The sequence below is a fragment of the Podarcis pityusensis genome, assembly GCF_964106645.2.
Source record: "Podarcis pityusensis genome assembly, chromosome: 9".
Classification (NCBI taxonomy): domain Eukaryota; kingdom Metazoa; phylum Chordata; class Lepidosauria; order Squamata; family Lacertidae; genus Podarcis; species Podarcis pityusensis.
Window position 1 is genome coordinate 26,301,776 of NC_138034.1, and position 18,748 is coordinate 26,320,523.

At 40.0% G+C, this 18,748-nt stretch overlaps 1 protein-coding gene across 1 annotated transcript in view; it reads right to left on the reverse strand.

Annotated features, from left to right (window-relative positions):
• The window catches only part of SNX25 (sorting nexin 25), a 57,795-nt gene that overhangs the window by 17,104 nt on the left and 21,943 nt on the right, over positions 1-18,748 (reverse strand). Inside the window, exons 6-10 of the mRNA XM_081020474.1 lie at positions 18,523-18,593; positions 8,714-8,904; positions 3,313-3,444; positions 2,449-2,724; positions 1,751-1,906 (exon numbers count right to left, since the gene is read on the reverse strand). Coding sequence (XP_080876600.1) covers positions 1,751-1,906; positions 2,449-2,724; positions 3,313-3,444; positions 8,714-8,904; positions 18,523-18,593 — 826 coding nt within the window. The remainder of the gene's footprint in view (positions 1-1,750; positions 1,907-2,448; positions 2,725-3,312; positions 3,445-8,713; positions 8,905-18,522; positions 18,594-18,748) is intronic.

An 18,748-nucleotide genomic window follows, 5' to 3' on the forward strand; every position in this document is an offset into this window, starting at 1 on the left:
GCTCCTCATGAGTAGTACCGGGAGCAAGGACCTCATAGCTGTTTGCTATGGGGAAGTTTCTACAGATCTCATTTAGGTCATTGTCAGGCAAGAAATCCCTGATATTTGTCTGTTTTTTGGCAGTGCTCGTAGCTTCATTGGAATGCTGCCTGCGGCGTTTCTTCCCTCTCATGTCGGCAAGAAAATAGGGAGAAAATTTCTCAAAATAGCAGGGTCAGGGCAGGTTGTGCTGTTAATGAGCCCTACTCCCTTTAACAGTCTTTATCTGCCGCGTTTTCTTGCAGATTTATGGGAGAAGTAGAAATAATCTAAACCATAAAACTTCTAAAATAAACGCCTTAAGGCATCTTAGAGCCCTTAGAACCCATCAAAGCAGATAGTAAAAACATAGCTTTACCGAGCATAAGACAAGGCTGCCGCTCACGTCGCCCTCTTGCCGCTATCAGAGTGGTACCTATTTATCTACTTGCACTTTGACGTGCTTTCAAACTGCTAGGTTGGCAGAAATCTGACTTAGCCATGCCTTAGTTGTTATATCGCAGCAACATTGCTTTTGATGTTAATGTATGAAGCCCAAGGATGCACTCAAGGATCTGAAAGTGCTGAGGTGGTACTGTGGTTGATTTTACTGAATCGTGTGAGCAGGAAAAGTGAAATAGAATAGAAGAGGCTTATACTTGATCAAAAAATACACGAGTAACCAACTACCAACAATTTTTGATAAGCAACTCCCATAAAAAATATATGTTTTTATTGATTCTCCATTGCTCATGGTAACAACAATAAAACAACAAAAATTAAAAATTTTAAAAACTTCTGGGTCATTTGACAACGTCTTACTCCAGAGGTTAGTTTAGTAGAACTCTCCACAGACTGCCATGTGTCAAAGGCAGGTTGTGAACATGGTCCTCTTGCTGTATGAAGTCATGGAACGGTTGCCAAGTATTTTAAAATTAAAGAGGTTTGATATCCCCTTGATTGCTCATATCAGAACAAAAACCACTTCTTACTGTTATACCAGTAAACACATCAGATTAATTCCATGTGGCAACTTTTCTCAACACAGCTGCAAAGCACCAAATAATATTTTCCTGTGATATTGCAAACAACCCACAAGGCCATGCCAACATCTAGGACTTGGTATCATTTTGTGTCTCATTTACCAAACCAAAGAGCAAGCACTGGTGCAGAACTGGAGAAGCAGGCAGGAATGCAGGTTTGATTCTATGCCATCCAAAAGGCCCATAGACCCTCATGCAGCATTTCAGAAATGCTAGAAAGCCCCACTGTCTATTCCACATTGTCACTAAAGTTCATAGTTCAGCAGTGGAGCACCAGCTTTACATGCAGAATGTCCAGAGCTTCTCCAGTTAAAGAATATCAGGTAATAGATTTGAGAAAGATCTATGCTTGAGTCCCTGGAGAAGAACCAGGGTCAGCTGGAACTGACAATTACTGGGTTATAAGCAATCAAAGATCTGATTCTGTGTCAGACAGCTACATATGTACTTATATTCACTGACAGAACAACACTACAACCCGCATAAATTGCTAAGATCAGATTTTTAGGGTGCTGAGAAGGAAACAATATTAAAGACTGTATATCAATGCCTTTGTAGAACCATCAGTGGCTAATGAGAAGCACCTTCCAAATTATTTTTTGAAGTGAAAGCTCTCTAGAGTCTATCTACATGTCTACTCTGAAACACAGTCTGCTAGTATAATGCATATAAATAACAAAGCCACAAACCTTTTTGTCAGGTTTTGGTGAACTGCAGAGAGAATTTAGAGCTTGTCTCTTATATTCAAGTCTGTCATTTAGCTGGCGTAGCTTATTCACAGCGTAACTGGCCTGCTCATTAATTCCGGAGCTTCCTTCATCAATAACTTCTTCACAAACTTGGTTCTAGAAGAGAAAGTATGGGTAGCCAACAGTGATTAATATATGTTTAAGTATAATCCATTAACTTGACTACCTGGTTTAACACACATGGTCTAAGCAGAAGTACGTAAATAACTGTGCCAACTAGAATGAGATGTGGGTTTGAATCCCTCCTCAAATCACAAAGCTCACAGGTTAACCTTGAGCCAGCCACTATCTCACAGCCTAAATTACATCATGGTTGTTGTGAAAGTTAACATCATGTGGGAAAAGGACCATGAATGCTGCCCTAAAAGGGGTTTGATGGAAGATGTGTCTACCACTTATTCTTAGCCAAAATAATTAAATGGAAGCTCCAGGTTCAGAGACAACACACCCAGTTGTTGGGGCAATAGTAGGAAGAGCTATTGCTGCCTGGTCACGGTTGGAAACAATGATAGACTAAGATGGACCTTTGGTCTGATCCACCAGCGCTTATGATCCATGTCCCCCAACATTATTATGCTATCAAATATTCTAGTTTTTTACCCAGTTTATCTTCCATGGCATCTGTAAGCATCACTCACCACTTCATCTTTGTCGTCAGATGTCATCTGAACGGTACTTCTCTCTTCTTCCTTCTTGATCAGCCTCTCATACAAATCACTGACAAGGAACGATGGGTAGTACCTGTCCTTCAGTGTTTCATAAACATCAGTCTGGATTTTGTAAAACACTTCAATGCCTTTGTTGCCTACAAGGCTCTGCTGTATCTCTTTATACAGTGACTTTTCCACAGTAATCTCTCTGCCTTCTACAAAGAAATCCTGATAGATTTGACTCACAAGTTGAGGTATTTCAGCCTAAGGAGGAAGAAAAACCAACATGAAGAGATGCATCCATCATAATCAAGAACCATGCAGTTAAATATATGCTTGTTTATCCTATTCGGTTCTCTGAAGAATGACCCTTGGTTTTAAATATTAAATACAAGCAAATAATTATAATCATAATCCACAGTACAGCATACTCAAACAGAAAGCAAGAAGGATCACACCCCATGCAGATGTTTCTTTATTCCTTTTCATATTGCTGATCCTCAGCAACACATGGTAGGGAGATCACAGCAGCAGACTTCTGCATGTGAACACTAAAAACATTATTAAAAAAATACCAGTGATCTGGAAGATTAAGTGTTAACTGTTTATGTTTTCGAACAGTCCATTTTCTTCACTCATTTCATGAAACAGGGAATTGATTTTTAAATTTGGCCTGATTTTTGCCACACCAGCACAACTGACTGGACTGATAAAATATCTAGGAGCAGTTTATATGCAATTTGAATACTAAAGCCAATGCCAACTTTTTATACAACACTGGTTTACAATTAAAAGTCTTGCCAAAAATTATTTCCAATAACAAGGTATGACATATGTTTATCTACTTTGTACCTTGTTAGCATTCTTCAAGTATTCCACGCATTCCCAATAGCTGATCAAAGATCTCTTATCCACTCTTTCCATGTATGTTCGGAAGTGCTCTCTGTAGGATGGGTTGCACAAAATATCCTCAAATTGAAGAATCTGGAGGGGGGAGGGGGACAATTAATGACATTATTTCAATTAACTAATCTAGTTCACAGGTTACAAACCTCATTAAGCGCACTTATTATTGACAAAGTGGATTAAGGCTGGAATGATCAGCAGAGAGAATCAAAGATTCTGGATTCATTGTTTTTTATACCTTACCATTTTCCCAGCACTCTGATAAAAATCTCGGGAGACATTAAAAATGTTTCATGGGTGCAGAGATCATCAGTGCCATCTCCACAAGGACCCCTCTTAGTACATGCAAGAATGTTTTTGTGTATACTAGGTTCAGCAGCAACAGCAGCAGCTCCTTGCACTGTGTTGGAAGCCGTTTTAATTTATTATTTATTAATTACATTTATAACCTACCCCTCTCTATATGGTCCCTGGGAGGAGTTGATACATAACTGCACAAAACATTTTTTTAAAAAAAGAAGGTCTTTCTGAGCACCTCCGTTTTAAACCATTTCAAACTCCTTCAAAGGGCTGGACAAACACGAGTTTTGAATTTCCCCCCCAGTTCCAAGGAAAAGTGTCTTTGTAGTAAGGAATTGTATCCAGAAATTGGGGGGAATAACTCAGCAGCTCATCACACAGCTCTCTGGATAGACAACCAAATACTAAAAACATAATAAGAATTTGTTTATTCCAAAGAAGCAGATATAGTATTCTGCTGTTAACCTCTTAAAAAATGGTGCGAAGGTACGCTATGTTGCACAGCCTTAAAGACAATTTTCATGAGTGTTCATGACACAACTGCTAAGACAATGGCCTACCTGATCACACACCAATTATTTACACAAGGAATTAAGGAACACACTATATTAATTTTCCTTTGTGTATCTTCAGAAAGAGCGGCTCATTCACCCAGTCCAGAAGTTCTATGAATTTTGCAGAACTCCTCCATATAATAGAGCCCCGAGGTGTGCAAAGTTTCTTCCATTCTCTTCTGTGTCACTGATGGCTCCATATGCAAGAGTAGCCCCCAACTCCACTTCTAATCTATACAATTTCCTGGTTGAAGAGCTTTTCCTCACCTCACCTTTAGTTTTGCAATCTGGAGCCGTAGCAGTTATGTGTAAAACGGCCAGCAGGACAATCTTAGGCGTGCTTACCTTTAAATAAGTCCCAAATAAATAGACAGGACTTGCTCCCAGCAAACATGTCAGAAACTAGAGCATTAACAGCTTAAGCACTAGCTCATATAGCTTCACGCTGAGCTGCAAATGAGACACTGGAATCCACTGCTGTGCTGCAATTGTTACAGTACAGAAACAATGAACCTTGGGATCCAACATGCTCTAACAAAGAACTCAAGAAGCAACTTAACTGGAGTGGAGGGAAATAAACCTTCTAAAGTGTTCCTTATCAGCACAGTTATATTCCTGCTGATTTGCTATCTGTAACCAAAATCTAGTGGCTGGAAGGGCAAGCAAAATGTTCAGCATGAAAAAAATACATCTGTTTTGGAGGCTCAAAGTATTTCCTGAAAGACCCCAGAATAATATGGTTGTCCCTGTTCATTTCACCACCCGAATCAGCTATAGCTTCAGTGTTGATTAAAAGAAATTGAACTCTTCCTTCCTGTTAACAGCAATGCTGTCAGGTAGCTGGTAAGATTTGGCTGAGATATGGTGGTTGATTTTTAGCCAGCAACAAGGAATGTGGAACTGCAGCTGCAGCTGCAGAGACTGCATGCAAGAGCGCCACCTTGTTAGTAGAAGGGGAGCCCTGCAGGGGTGTCCTATAATAAATAATAATAATAATAATAATAATAATAATGTTGGTGGTTGTTTTAATTTATTTACCTACCCTACACCCTAAGTTCCCAAGGAGGGTTGCCACAATTTAAAAATACGACATTAAAACCGGTTTAAAACAACTTACTATCACAAAAATAGGATGCATCCTTAAAGCATAGATCTCAGGGTTATGTTTTAGAGGCTAGGGTAAAGAGAGCATTCAATGAGAAGTGGCATTCAGAAGGTGCCAGATGAAGGTTCCACAACTTAGGTGCTGCCACAGAGAATGTCCTCCTGCAGGCCACCACCATGAACTTCTGAATGCAATGGCACAACCAAGAAAGCCCCCTCTGCTGTTCTTAGCACCTGAGAGGGCCTGAGGGAAGCAGATGGTCTTTCCAAAATTCGGCACCGAGTTGTTTAGGGCTTCAAACATTAACGTGAGCACCTTGAATTAGCCCTGGAGCCAGAGAGCCAGTGTGGTGTAGTAGTTAAGAGCGGTAGTCTTGTAATCTGGTGAACTGGGTTCGCGTCTCCGCTCCTCCGCATGCAGCTGCTGGGTGACCTTGGGCCAGTCACACTTCTCTGAAGTCTCTCAGCCCCACTCACCTCACAGAGTGTTTGTTGTGGGGGAGGAAGGGAAAGGAGAATGTTAGCCGCTTTGAGACTCCTGAAGGGGAGTGAAAGGCGGGATATCAAATCCAAACTCTCTTCTTCTTCTTCTTCTTCTTCTTCGTGTACCCAATTCTTCCTGGCCTGGCCTTTTTCTCTATGCACGAAAGATGCAGAGTGGGAAACAGGTGCCACTCGTGTGCACCGGAGGTCCCACCACAAACATTTTAGACTCCTTTTGCACAGCCCCAAGCCACCACAAGGGGGACACGTTGTACCTGGTGGGCAGGGAATTCATAGCAAAATGTACCCTACCTCATTGAACCTAGCCTTGGAGAAGCTCAACAACCTGTTCTCAGACTGGCAGGGTACTGAAAAGGCATGGAAATGTTTGGCAATGTCTGGCTCTCCAAAGCTAAAATGGAACAAAAGGGGCTAAAAATCTTGTTCTGGCCACTCCAGAACATCTACTTGACTCTTCTTGCCCTTCCCTTTTTCTCTATACGTTCAATTTACTCTTAAAAATGTCAACGTCTCTGTAAACTGGACTCTTTGAAGAGGAATTTGTTATGCGTACCAGGTAAACAGATTTGACAGTTATTGAAGGATTCTTTTTTTTCTTTAAATGGAAGGAAGTAGAAAGCCACTCTCCCTCCAGTGATTCTTACTGCTAACCATCTTAAAACTAAATTCAGCCGCTATATATTTCATCCGCTTGTTTAAATAGCTCATTCCCTCTAAACCTATTTAGATGCTTCTAAATCCCCAAGGCAGGGGGAGTCAAATCCAAGGGCATATAAAAAAATGCCACAGGATAATAAAAGCAAAAACACAACTCAGTCTGAAATATTATCGCAATGCAATCACTGGCACTCTCGTTGTACTTTATTAATTCAGTACTGTCAGAAGTGGTACTCGTTTTCAAATATTTCTTCACAGATTGACTTGCTTTAAAGCAAGAAAGGAATTAAAAAATGAATTAGATGTATCATTATCATGGTAGAAGAGGCTGTGGTTTTTATGCTTTGCCTGCAAGCATTCGTGCCAGTTTTACCAAATTTTTGCACAATCCTAATTGCATTTACTCAGAAACAAGACCCACTGTTGTCAGTAGACGCTGCATCCAAGTAAGATGCTTAGAACTGCAGTCAACACAGATACAGTTTTTAAAATGCCTTCTCTTCCAAGCATGTGAAATTTGTATAGTCCTTGAACAAGGCTGAAATGTTCTCACAAGGTCTTGGAAATTCCAGTACCCTTGGTGCCCTGCAATAAACTGAAAGCAGACAGCTATGCTGGGACACAGGCAAGAATCCTGTCACGTGATTGGCTATGAACTAGAAGATCTAATTTTAGAGCTAGTCCACAGCTACGGTGTGTCCCTTTAAGCTTTTTAAAGTCAAGTAGCTTCAAACTCAGGGATGAAAATTCAACAGTTGCCCTTTAACTCTGCCGCATCTCAGGAGGAGTTGAGAGTTGAGATAATGAACCTTTCAGTCTTGGTCCTGTGTATGTTTACTCAGAATTAGTCCCACTGAATCCAAGGAGACTTAATTTTAAATGCATGCACACAGAATTGCAGCCATGTAGTCCAATCGTGTCCACATTTACCTGGAAGCATGACAATTTGTGTTGACTGGGGTAGTGTCCTTATTGTTACCTGTGAAGTCAGCATAGGACAACCTTTGCTGCTCAAATATTCTGCCAAAGCACAGCTGCAACATATAAATTGTTTGATTTTATTATGAAATGTGGAGTTTCTTCCCCATGCCAACCGTGTGCCCAAATATATGATTCACATATATTTCATGACAAAATATTTGACAAACTGACTAAGTAAGTTACTAAAATTATATACTACATTTCAATAGAGCACAATTTTTATAAGGAAAGAGGGCCATTCTGGCCTGTAGTGTGAGTACCAATATGTTGACTGTGGAACAAGAGTCCCAGCTTTTAAAGGCTTTCCAAAGAAATTGATAATTTCCAAAAGGTTTCCACTAAAACTGCGGGGGGGGGGAGAATATCATACAGAAATAGCCACATGAAAAATATAATTCTGGCCGAGTATAAGCTTTTAGGGACTTGCACCCTTGTTTGCAAGTTCTGCAACACTTTAAGAATACAGAACAAGGGTATCTTCTGGATCTCGTGCTGAGCTTTAGAATCAGTGAGACTCCACACTGCTTTCCATAGTCAGTGTGGTGTCTGGAAGTTTCTCTCTATTCTTCCAAAGTTTGACGATGCCTGGGGAATCCCCTGACCTTGTGCTTAGCCTTGGGAAGCAGAAATAGAAGCACTGGCAAGGTCACAGTCTCTACAAATTTAATGTGATGAGGACAAATCCCTGCACGGTTACACTGGGCTTCAAGAGGTGCTCCCGGCTCCTCTGAAACTCAAGAGCAGCACTGCAGCGAAGACTTCCGTGCTCCCACTTTATGGAGAGCAAGGGTCAACAGCAAGCAAAAAATTCCAGCTGGCTCTTGAAGCTAGTCAATATTTGTGAACGGTGCTAGAGTCATCAGAGAGAGTCAGGTGCAGGCCTTGCCAATGTCCCTGATGGCAGCCTCACATAAGATATTTTGAACTTTCCAAAGGAAGTGAAAGATAACAAGTATAGAATGTTTTTTGGGGGGGGGGAGAGATAAATCTCTGCATTGTTTACAAAAGCCACAACCTTTCCTTCGTGCAAACAGGTAGCTGCTGAAGTACGGAGACTCCTCCAGTTTGCCTGCATTTACTTCCAATCAGGTCCTATAACATGAGGCAGAAGAAGCTGCATCACCACCACCCACAGAGAAAGAGAGAGAGAGGGAGAAAGGAAGGAAGGAAGGAAGGAAGGACAAACAAACAAACAAACAAACAAACAAACAAACAAACAAACAAACACAGAGAGCCAGCATGCCTACCTTCTGGTTCTGTGGGCCATCACTATCATCAAAGATGCCATCTTCTTGCTGGTCATAATCAGGACCTCCCAGAAGCCGTATTCGCTTTTCGCACTGCTTTTTTGCTACAGTTAGCTGGTTAATATACCTCTTCATGTTCCGGGCTCTCAGATGGTCAGCTTTCATTGCAGCCGTTTCTTTACCTTTACTCTCTATCAAAAACAATTGTTAAAAATTTAACTTTTTGAACTTAAAAAGGTCAGCATGTCAACATATAATGAATTTTGAAGAATGGACCCATATAGCAGTCTTGGCTTAAAAAATAAAAGAAGAACTTGTGGTAAAAGTCAGGATTGTCTCCTAGTGCCAAGATATTACAGTTCACAAAAGTAGCTTTTCGGTTTTTTCCTTTATGCCACAAACAGCTAACAGAGATACAAATTGTGCAAGCTGACTAATAAACCTTATTGGTCCACAACACTTTTTATCATCATAGAAATGCATTGTTCATAAACGGTTTACATGTTAGCTTTTTATTATTATTTTCACCCCTGAAACATCTAAGAGTCTTGTGGCACCTTAAAAATCAACAAACATATTACAGCATAAGGTTTTCTGGGCTACAGTCGACTTCATCAGATGTTGTGGGAGGAGAATTGTTAAGGCCACTCCACTTCCGGTGGGGTGGTGTTTCAGGCAGGCCATGTGGCCTCCCACACACAGCAGAGGCTGGTCTAAGCCCCCACGTCATCAGGGAGACCCTGGCCGCATCACACACCCCTTCCCATTCAACATTTTGGCCTTGCTATGGATCTCAGTTGGTTGCCTATTGAGGGGGCATGGTAGGAATTTTCCCACTTGGCAAACTGGCACTGGCCATTTGGTTTTCACCTACCTCGTAGCAACCATCACAACTTTTTTAAGGTTTGGCAGTTAGGCATTGATAAAACCTGGTTCGGGGGAGGGGAGGTATGGCCATCACCTGCCCCTCCATTTTTAAGGGTATTCTATTAAAGGGATCCGGGGTGTGGATCCTGTCCAAAGCCCGGGTAGGGGCTAGGGCCATGCCACGACCCCATCGGGAACCCTGGGGGCGCTCTTAGTTGATGTACAACAACAGGGCTCCCCCTATTGGTGGTTGACCCTTACTAGACTACCTGCATGGTGGACAGGAGTCAGATATAGTCGGTTCAATTCCAATGCCTAAGCCAATACCGCTCACATTCTGTAACCAATAAAGTTGTGGCCCAAATTTGCCCATTTAACCTAATATATGTGTCCAGGGGTTGTTGTTCAACATAAGGGGGAGGCCTTGGGGTCTTGACATGCAACAGTGAGGTCAGAGAGACATCTTCAAAACAAAACCGATTAAATGCACATCCATATAGGTTGGTCACAGACTTTGTCCCACCAGAAAAGAAAGTACTACATTCTCAGTAATCACTTATCTCTTCATAGTTAGCAATTTTCAAAAGATCAGTTGTATGTAAATCTTAGGTGAAAATAAGGAAGGAGTCAAGGGTGGGGGATGTGCTCTTGCTTCCTTGTACATGAAACACTGAAATCAATAGTGAAGGATATCCTGTACACACAAAAAAGCATGTTTAATTGTAAGTGATGTTTCTACAGCAACCATCCCAAACTGATGAGGGCACTTGCTAGAATCTAAAATTATTAAAATAACGCCCCTTTACAGGAATATTCCAAGATCTCATGGATAGCTTTCTTAATTACAGTGGAACCGTGGTTCTCTAAGATGAACAAATTGGCTCCCGAACGCCAAAAACCCATAAGTAAGTGTTACAGTTTTCGAATGTTTTTCAGAAGCCGAATGTCTGATCGGCTGTTGGCTATTGTTTCCAGGGCGCCTGCACCAATCGGAAGCTGTGCCTCGGTTTTCAAATGTTTCGGAAGTTGAATGGACTTCCGGAACGGATTATATTCGAGAACCAAGGTACCACTGTATAATCAAATTTAACCTAGGTAACAAAGCTATGAGTTTGACCAAACTGTGGGAGGCAGTGGAAGAAAGGAGTGCCTGGTGTGCTCTGGTCTATGGGGTCACAAAGAGTCGGACACGACTAAACGACAACAACAAAGCTATGAAATATAAGTTTGCCAACTATTATTGATCTTGCTGGATGAAAACATGCCTCAAACATTCAGATCAGTTCTGGCGGCCATGAACAGATGGGAGAGTTATACTGTTTTTATAATACAACAGTTCTGATCAACCAGGAAACCATTTGAGCAGGTTTTAATTGTTCTTTGAGGCAAAATTCAGGAAGTCTCTTTGTCCTACAGTTTAAATTTTGTTTATACAAATGTCTAAAAATATGCAGATGAACTTTCAGAACAACCAGTGACACATGTGTTTTAAGATGAAAGAAAACAGGTGTTTCCTTCAGGGAGCCTAACATGGTTCTCAAGGCTAGTTTTGCTCCATTTAGCTCAGTAACAGAACAGAGTATTAATTGAAGATATTTAAATAAACCCTCTGTTAACTACAAGAAATAGATTACAAAATTAGCAAAAGAATATAAATGCTTGATCACAACCAGAACCAAAAAAATCTGCATTTGCGAAAACACATCTGCCATAATAAAAAGTGAACCACTGCAAAGCACTAATTACAGAATAGTAAGTGATGCATTAATTAGCCTCCTTTATACGCTTCAGGTACTTTATGTACATTAGGAGCTCACCTTGGGCACACAAGAGGTGCTTCTCGCAAAATGACTGCTAACCAACTTCAAGTCCACGAGATACAAGTTACAAATACAGTGGTACTGAAGCCTTGGAAGTCGAAAGGAATCCATTCCGGAAGTTCGTTCGACTTCCAAAACGGTTCGTAAACCAAGGTGTGGGCTTCCGATTGGCTGCAGGAAGCTCCTGCAGCCAATCGGAAGCCGCGGAAGTCCCGTTGGATGTTTGGCTTCCAAAAATAGTTCGCAAACCAGAACAGTCACTTCCAGGTCTGCGACGTTCGGGAGCCAAAATGTTCAAGAACTAAGCTGTTCGAAAACCAAGGGAGCATACATGGTTCATCTCTCTCTCTTACCAAGACATTTTGCTGCCTGAGGTGAAGGGGAAGGTGGCAGTTCACATACAGATGTCAAATACAGTAGCAACTTAATCTGAAACAAAAGTCTAGTTTAGGGGGTCCAGGACAGGTTATGTGGCGCACACAGTTCTCGTGTTATTCTGCCTGGTGCAGAATATTCTGCCTGTAAGACTGGGACAGAAAATAACTGGCCCAAGATCAGCCAGTTAACTTTATATTCAAGATTTGAGCCTAGGCCTTCCCAGTTCTATGGCTTGTCCACAAATGTGGAATCACACCAGCCTGCCTTCCCCATAAAAGTAGAGGCGTCCTGTTATTCTGGACCTTTCCCTCTTTAAATATGGGGTTCAAATCAAATACCCAAATCACAAAAAACTCTGCATGTAAAGTGGAAAAGGCCCTGGACAACTGTGGACAAGTCCCTACAACACTGGCTAAAAAAACAACAACCTAAAAGCCTTTCTCCTCCAAACATTCAAAATGAATGAAAGAGAAAAACTTTGATACTGTGCCCAAGATGCAAAAAATAAATTCAAAACATAGTGTTTGGAATTCGCAAGTTATTGTTTGCTTTTTATTTATCTATTGCTTCCCACGAGGCATCCCCAAATGATTTACAATACAATACTTTTTGAGCTATTATAAATAATAATTTGAAATTTAAACACCTAAGCATTTCCCCCCTCAATCCCTTTGATCTATCCTCAAGGCACAGAATCAAGGTGGTTTGTTTTTTTCATAACAACGCATCCTAACTAGAACCTTTTGGCCACAATACATCATTATTAGACAGCGGAATATAACTGAAAACCTCAAAATATTTTTTGAACAGCAACCATCAATAATATGATCTCCAATGTCAATCATAGTTTGTTTTGAAGGTTTTTAAGAACACTATAAAAAGTCACATTTTGGGAGCGGCACAAACTCTGCACTGCTATATCTGACAGAAAAGCTAAAAGTTAACTGCAACAGCACCTGATGAGAATCTGCAAGAAATTAAAACCCAAGGCATAAAGTAAGTGTCGGTGAGAGACAGGAAAGCTTTTCAACATGCTTTTTTCCTAGCAATGACTACTAAACTATTCTGCATCCCCACCTGCACTCTGAGAGAGTGGGCTTCTCAGTTTCTGGCATTCTGGTCTGACTACAGGGCTAAAGTCTTCCCAAAACTTGTATAAAACCCGAGTGCTATCTATCATCACACTCTTATAGGTAGAGAAGTCAAGACAATACTTTTTTAAAAAAAGAATCTTGCAGCACCTTTGAGGACTAACAAATTTATTACAGCATCAGCTTTCATGGATTCTAGTCCATGTCTTAATCACAGAATTCAAACATTTCGAACAGCCCCTATTCTACCGAGTATATTTACAAAACTGGATATATGCAACATTTTTTGTATTTTTTATTATGAATGTGTTTCTCATAGGTATAAATGCAAAAATGAAGAGTAGCATATTTATGCCTACTCAAAATACTAAAAAATTGAAATTCCTTCACCACCCACACCTAAACGATTAAGCTGTACAAATTGGTTCCTGTACACACAGAAGTGCACTTTTTCGCATCGACTTAAAAAGCTAGTACAAATTGTACCTACTTACACTGAAACATTCAAGTGGAAGAAACTGCGTAGCCTCCAACAGTTACTGATTCTGAATCTCTTAAGCTCTGAGGGAGCAAGATCTTTTGAAGAAGAAATGACCCCAGGTGGAGTATTTGTCAAATTTTGAAAGTGAAGGCTACTCTCATACAGAAAAGTACAACTAACAAGGATCTTTTTCTGGCCCATAACCAAGTGGGTAAAAGAACAAGTAATTCAAGACTGTGCATCAGATCTTCTCTTGAAAACACTTGGTTGGCTGAAATTTGAGAATACCACCTTCCCCTATGCCACCTTCCCATTCTTCCAAAAGTCTCCAGTCTGCCACAAGTCCACAGCTAACTTTTTCCACAACAACTGAGTAGAAATGAGTATTCCATAAAGATTTTTTGCATTCTACAAAAATGCATAAGAAAAGTCAAGAAACAGAATATACACAGATATCAAGATCTTGATCAATAAGCTTGATATTTAAATCACAGTTGTGACTCAGATGGGAAACTGTGGTTTGAAGAGACAGAGATAAAGCCAACAAACAAGAGGCGGGTGTGTGTGTGTGTGTGTGTGTGTGTGTGTGTGTGTTTGTGGCTCCAGCATGCTTTTCCAGGTTAACAACACCCTAACAAATTCCATATCCCTTTGGTTCACCCTCAGCAGCCTCCACTATTGCCTGGTATGAACTGGAAAATCAAGGATATGGTAAACAAATATCTGGAAAAATTCAAAATAAAATGCAATCCTATATATGTCTAGTTTGAAGCAAGTCTCTGTGAGGTATAAAGAACTTATACAGAGTTGCAGCCTGCAATGCTGATCTGCAGAAACTTATTATTTTTTATTGAATTTATATACCTTCCATTTTTCCTTCTAAGCCAAATAGAACACTATAAAAATTAATACTATAAATACTATAAAATTTACATACAGAATCAGAAGTGGTTTGAAAAATACACAGCTCTCAGTTGCTGAACTCCCCTGAACATGGGACAGTAGCACTGTAAGCTCAGGGTCTGCCACAAAATTAAGTAAATATTTATTGATTTGATTTCCATACTGCCTTTCTCCTAAGGCACTCAAGATGGTTTACAATTTGAAACGCTAAAACAAACACATTATCTAAAACATAGAGTGGCAAAGTGATATCAGGCCAACTGGTAGCCAATGGTATGTGCCTGGGCTGCAGATACACTAAGTAGAGAAGACCTTTTAAAAAAAACTATTGTTAGTTTGTTATATAAACTTTTAAAAAGTATTTTTCTTCTTTAGAAGACACAGGGAGTATTATTTCAACAGAAGCCCATAGTAATTTCACAGGATGATGGAAATTGGAGAGAGCTCCATTTTCTGTCAAGGAAGGAAGGGAGATGTGCAATCAATTCTAAAAGCTGCACGGAAGAGGCTTTGTGACACACATTCAGTGTTCTTTGCAGCAATCTTTCTAATCATGCTGAGGGGGTACTTAAAAAGGACGTAATGAGAGAGATTAGTTGTCAGCTTGTCATCCTAATGGCCATTTGCTGCAAATGTCAAGCAAGCTGCTATGAAGAAAGAAACACTGACGCATTTTTGAGGTAAAGGGATTCTTACCTGCAGCTCAGGGAGAGGGGATTTCGGAGGGAAGGACATTCTAGCGGACCAAGTAGCAAAAAAAAGCAACAACTTGGCTTGCAGCAACCCTTTTTTTTAATGAAGAAGTAGTAGTACAGTGGTACCTCAGGTTAAGTACTTAATTCGTTCCAGAGGTCCGTACTTAACCTGAAACTGTTCTTAACCTGAAGCACCACTTTAGCTAATGGGGCCTCCTGCTGCTGCCGCGCCACCAGAACACGATTTCTGTTCTCATCCTGAAGCAAAGTTCTTAACCTGAAGCACTATTTCTGGGTTAGCGGAGTCTGTAACCTGAAGCGTATGTAACCTGAAGCGTATGTAACCTGAGGTACCACTGTACAGTCATACCTCGGCTCCCGAACGCCTTGGAAGTCAAAGGTTCCAGCCCCCGAACAATCAAAAACCGGAAGTGAGCGTTCCAGTTTTCGAATGTTCTTTTGGAAGCCGAACGTTTGACTGGGCTTCCGCGGCTTCCGATTGGCTGCAGGAGCTTCCTGTAGCCAATCAGAAGCCGTGCTTTGGAAGTCAAACGTTTCGGAGGTTGAACAGACTTCCGGAACGTATTCTATTCAACTTCCGAAGTACAACTGTAGTTAAAATGTTATTAGCGACACTAAAAACATCCAAGGGCACCATTTGCTATCTCAGCACAGACCCACTGAGTCTTTAATAACTGTATTCCTGAATATGAATTCTAGAAACCTGATTCCTGGACCTGGAGAGCTAAACCACAGTAGTTTGAGTACTGGTGATTATAAGACTGGATTACTGCAATGCACTCTATGTGGCGCTTCCCTCGCACTTGGCCTCCAAACTGCAGTTAAGTGTGGAATGCTGCAGTATAGTTGCTGGTACAGTGAGCTTATAACACCTCTGCTCATTTGTTACCAGGTCATGGTCAAGGTGTTACTATTGGCTTGTTTGTTTCGATTCAGCTGTAAACAATGTGCTTTCCCAGGAAAAGTGGCAGGGACAAACTCTGTTTGGACCTGTGCCTACAAATCACAGCACAAACGGAAGTCTGCATGAGCCCAAGCCCAAACTGTTTGGACATGTATTTAAAAATCAGTAACCCAGTGTATGCATTTTCTGCTTGCTAGCAGAAATGAATTCTTGTTGGGTACTATTTCTTTATTTTATTTAATGAAATGTATATACTGCTCAACTGCAATAAAACCTCCAAGTGGTTTGCAAGAAATATTAAAGTTGTTTAAAGAAACCTTTAAACAAGAATTGGAAAAAAATAAAATAAAGTTGTACCTTGGTTTTCGAACAGCTTAGTTCTCAAACGTTTTGGCTCCCAAACACCGCAAACCAGGAAGTGAATGTTCTGGTTTGCGAACTATTTTTAGAAGCCGAACGTCCGACGTGGCTTCTGCGGCTTCCGATTGACTGCAGGAGTTTCCTGCAGCCAATCAGAAGCTGCGCTTTGGTTTCCAAACGTTTCAGAAATCAAACAGATTTCCAGAACAGATTCTGTTCAACTTCCACGGTACGAGTGCAAAAGATAATTAAAATTAACAGTACAGTAAAAAGAGATAAAATACATCAACATCTTGCCTACGCAAATGTTATAAGCAAGTGCTGAAAAAAGTACATTGAGGGTGCCTCCCTGATAGGGAGCTTAAAAGACTGATTTCTTATAAGTACAAATTGAGTATTATGTGGGATTTGTAACAGTCCATGCCAATTCCACAGATATTTTTATTTTTTTTTATTATTTTTTTAGATAATATTTATTCAAATTTCAAAAGAAGAAAAATCACATTAATAGGAAAATTAACAATAAAAAAGAAAAATACAAAATACAAAAAAGAAAAAACAGTTAAAAACAACTCCATCTTTTCTTCACTTCTTTTACTTGTTTCCCGGACCTCCTCATACCTCCCTCTTTTGTATTCCAATTCAGTATGTTAATCCAGCAATTCCTTTCCCTCCTTTTTAATCCTAATCTTTAATCTTGATAAATTATAACATTAAATTTTTACATATTAAAAACCAATTTTTCCATATTTTTTTTATACCATTACCGCTAGAAACCGCTTAACTTCAATCCGTCATCATTCTAACATTCATTAATTTTACAATATTTCTGTAAGTAGTCTTTAAATTTCTTCCAATCTTCTTCCACCAACTCTTCTCCCTGGTCTCGGATTCTGCCAGTCATTTCCGCCAATTCCATATAGTCCATCATTTTCATCTGCCATTCCTCCAGTGTGGGTAGATCTTGTGTCTTCCAATGCTTTGCAATAAGTATTCTTGCTGCTGTTGTAGCATACATAAAGAAAGTTCTGTCCTTCTTTAACACTGATTGGCCGACAATTCCACAGATCAAAGCAGTTGAGTGGGCACATATGGGATAAGATGATACTGCAAGTAAACAGTGGGTTTTCCCAGGGAAAGCGGCAGGACAAAAGAAAAACGTTCGGACCCATGCCTGGAAATCATGGATCTGAGCCTACAAATCACAGCACAAACAGAAGTCTCATGCCTATTGTGTATCCTCTCCACTCAGTATCTTATGAAATGGTCTTTCCAGTAAATGAATATATTCATAAATATCTCGCTCTTTGCAAAGGGAAGTTAACAACAACTACTGTTTATATTTTGCCTTTAGTACTATTTCAACATTAGGCTTTTTATGCAATAAATAACCTATTTCAAGTAACCCATTTCAAAGCATGCCTTTAGAAACAGGAACAAAAGAAAGATAACTAGAGTATGTAACAAAAATGGAACAGAAAATTATGCACTTAAAATGAAACTGAAGTAAAATGAAGCACGTCAGAAACCCACATAAGGGCACACAAAAACATTCAAATGATTTTGGGGGATGAGCATGCTATTCTGGGATTCTCACTATGCCATTTATTTATCATTATTCATTAATCTTCTATTATGTTATTTATTTGCCAGTACTGATATTGTGCTTATCACAATGGATTGCCAGCGGGCAAAACCCCACAACATAGAAGTTTGCCCTTTCGTCCCCAAATAACTAAAGTGGACAGATGTGAGAAGTGAACCAAAAAGCAAGTAAAATGTACCAGTCTTGAACAAAGGAACAGTCATCTCAGTAAAATAAAAATGATGTACGTGAAGCAAAACTGAAATGGATCAACCAACATTTAGAATGCTGGGAAAGTTTTGAAAGTGGTTCCATTGTTGTTGTAGAAAGCTGAAGGCTAAGAGAGGCATGTTTTCAACCAGCCTTCATTTTTCATCAAATGAAAATATTTGCTTAGACTCTCTCTGCCTGTAGACAAATTTGGCATCAAAACAAAAATGGCCATATCCTAGGATGATATACATCATTTCAAGATGGTAAAAGAGGGCATGCAATATTACACAGTGGTACCCCCCCTTGCATTTTGCAATGTAGCCTCCCCGCTATGTTTGCTTTCCTTATAAACAAAGTAAGAACAGTATTCTCAGATTACAGATGGGATAGCTCAGTTGGTACAGCATGAAACTCTTAATCTCAGATGGCCATGTAAAGAATTAGTTATAAGTTTTCTAGTTTTAAACACCTCCCGAAAAGACGCAACTTACCTTTTTGCCTTTTCAACTGTGGAAAGCTGCCGATAGTGGTTGCTTGAACTATTTCCACTAAAATCTGATACCTAGTTACAAAGAGAAGAATACAATCAGATCTTTTTGGCTTCATGGCTAATAGTACCTACAAGCAACAATGAAAGGAAAGACTTTTGAGTGAGGAGTGGAAGATCTGAGCAGAGATTTTGGTTTTATGCAGTATAAAGAATAGGACATTTTGGAT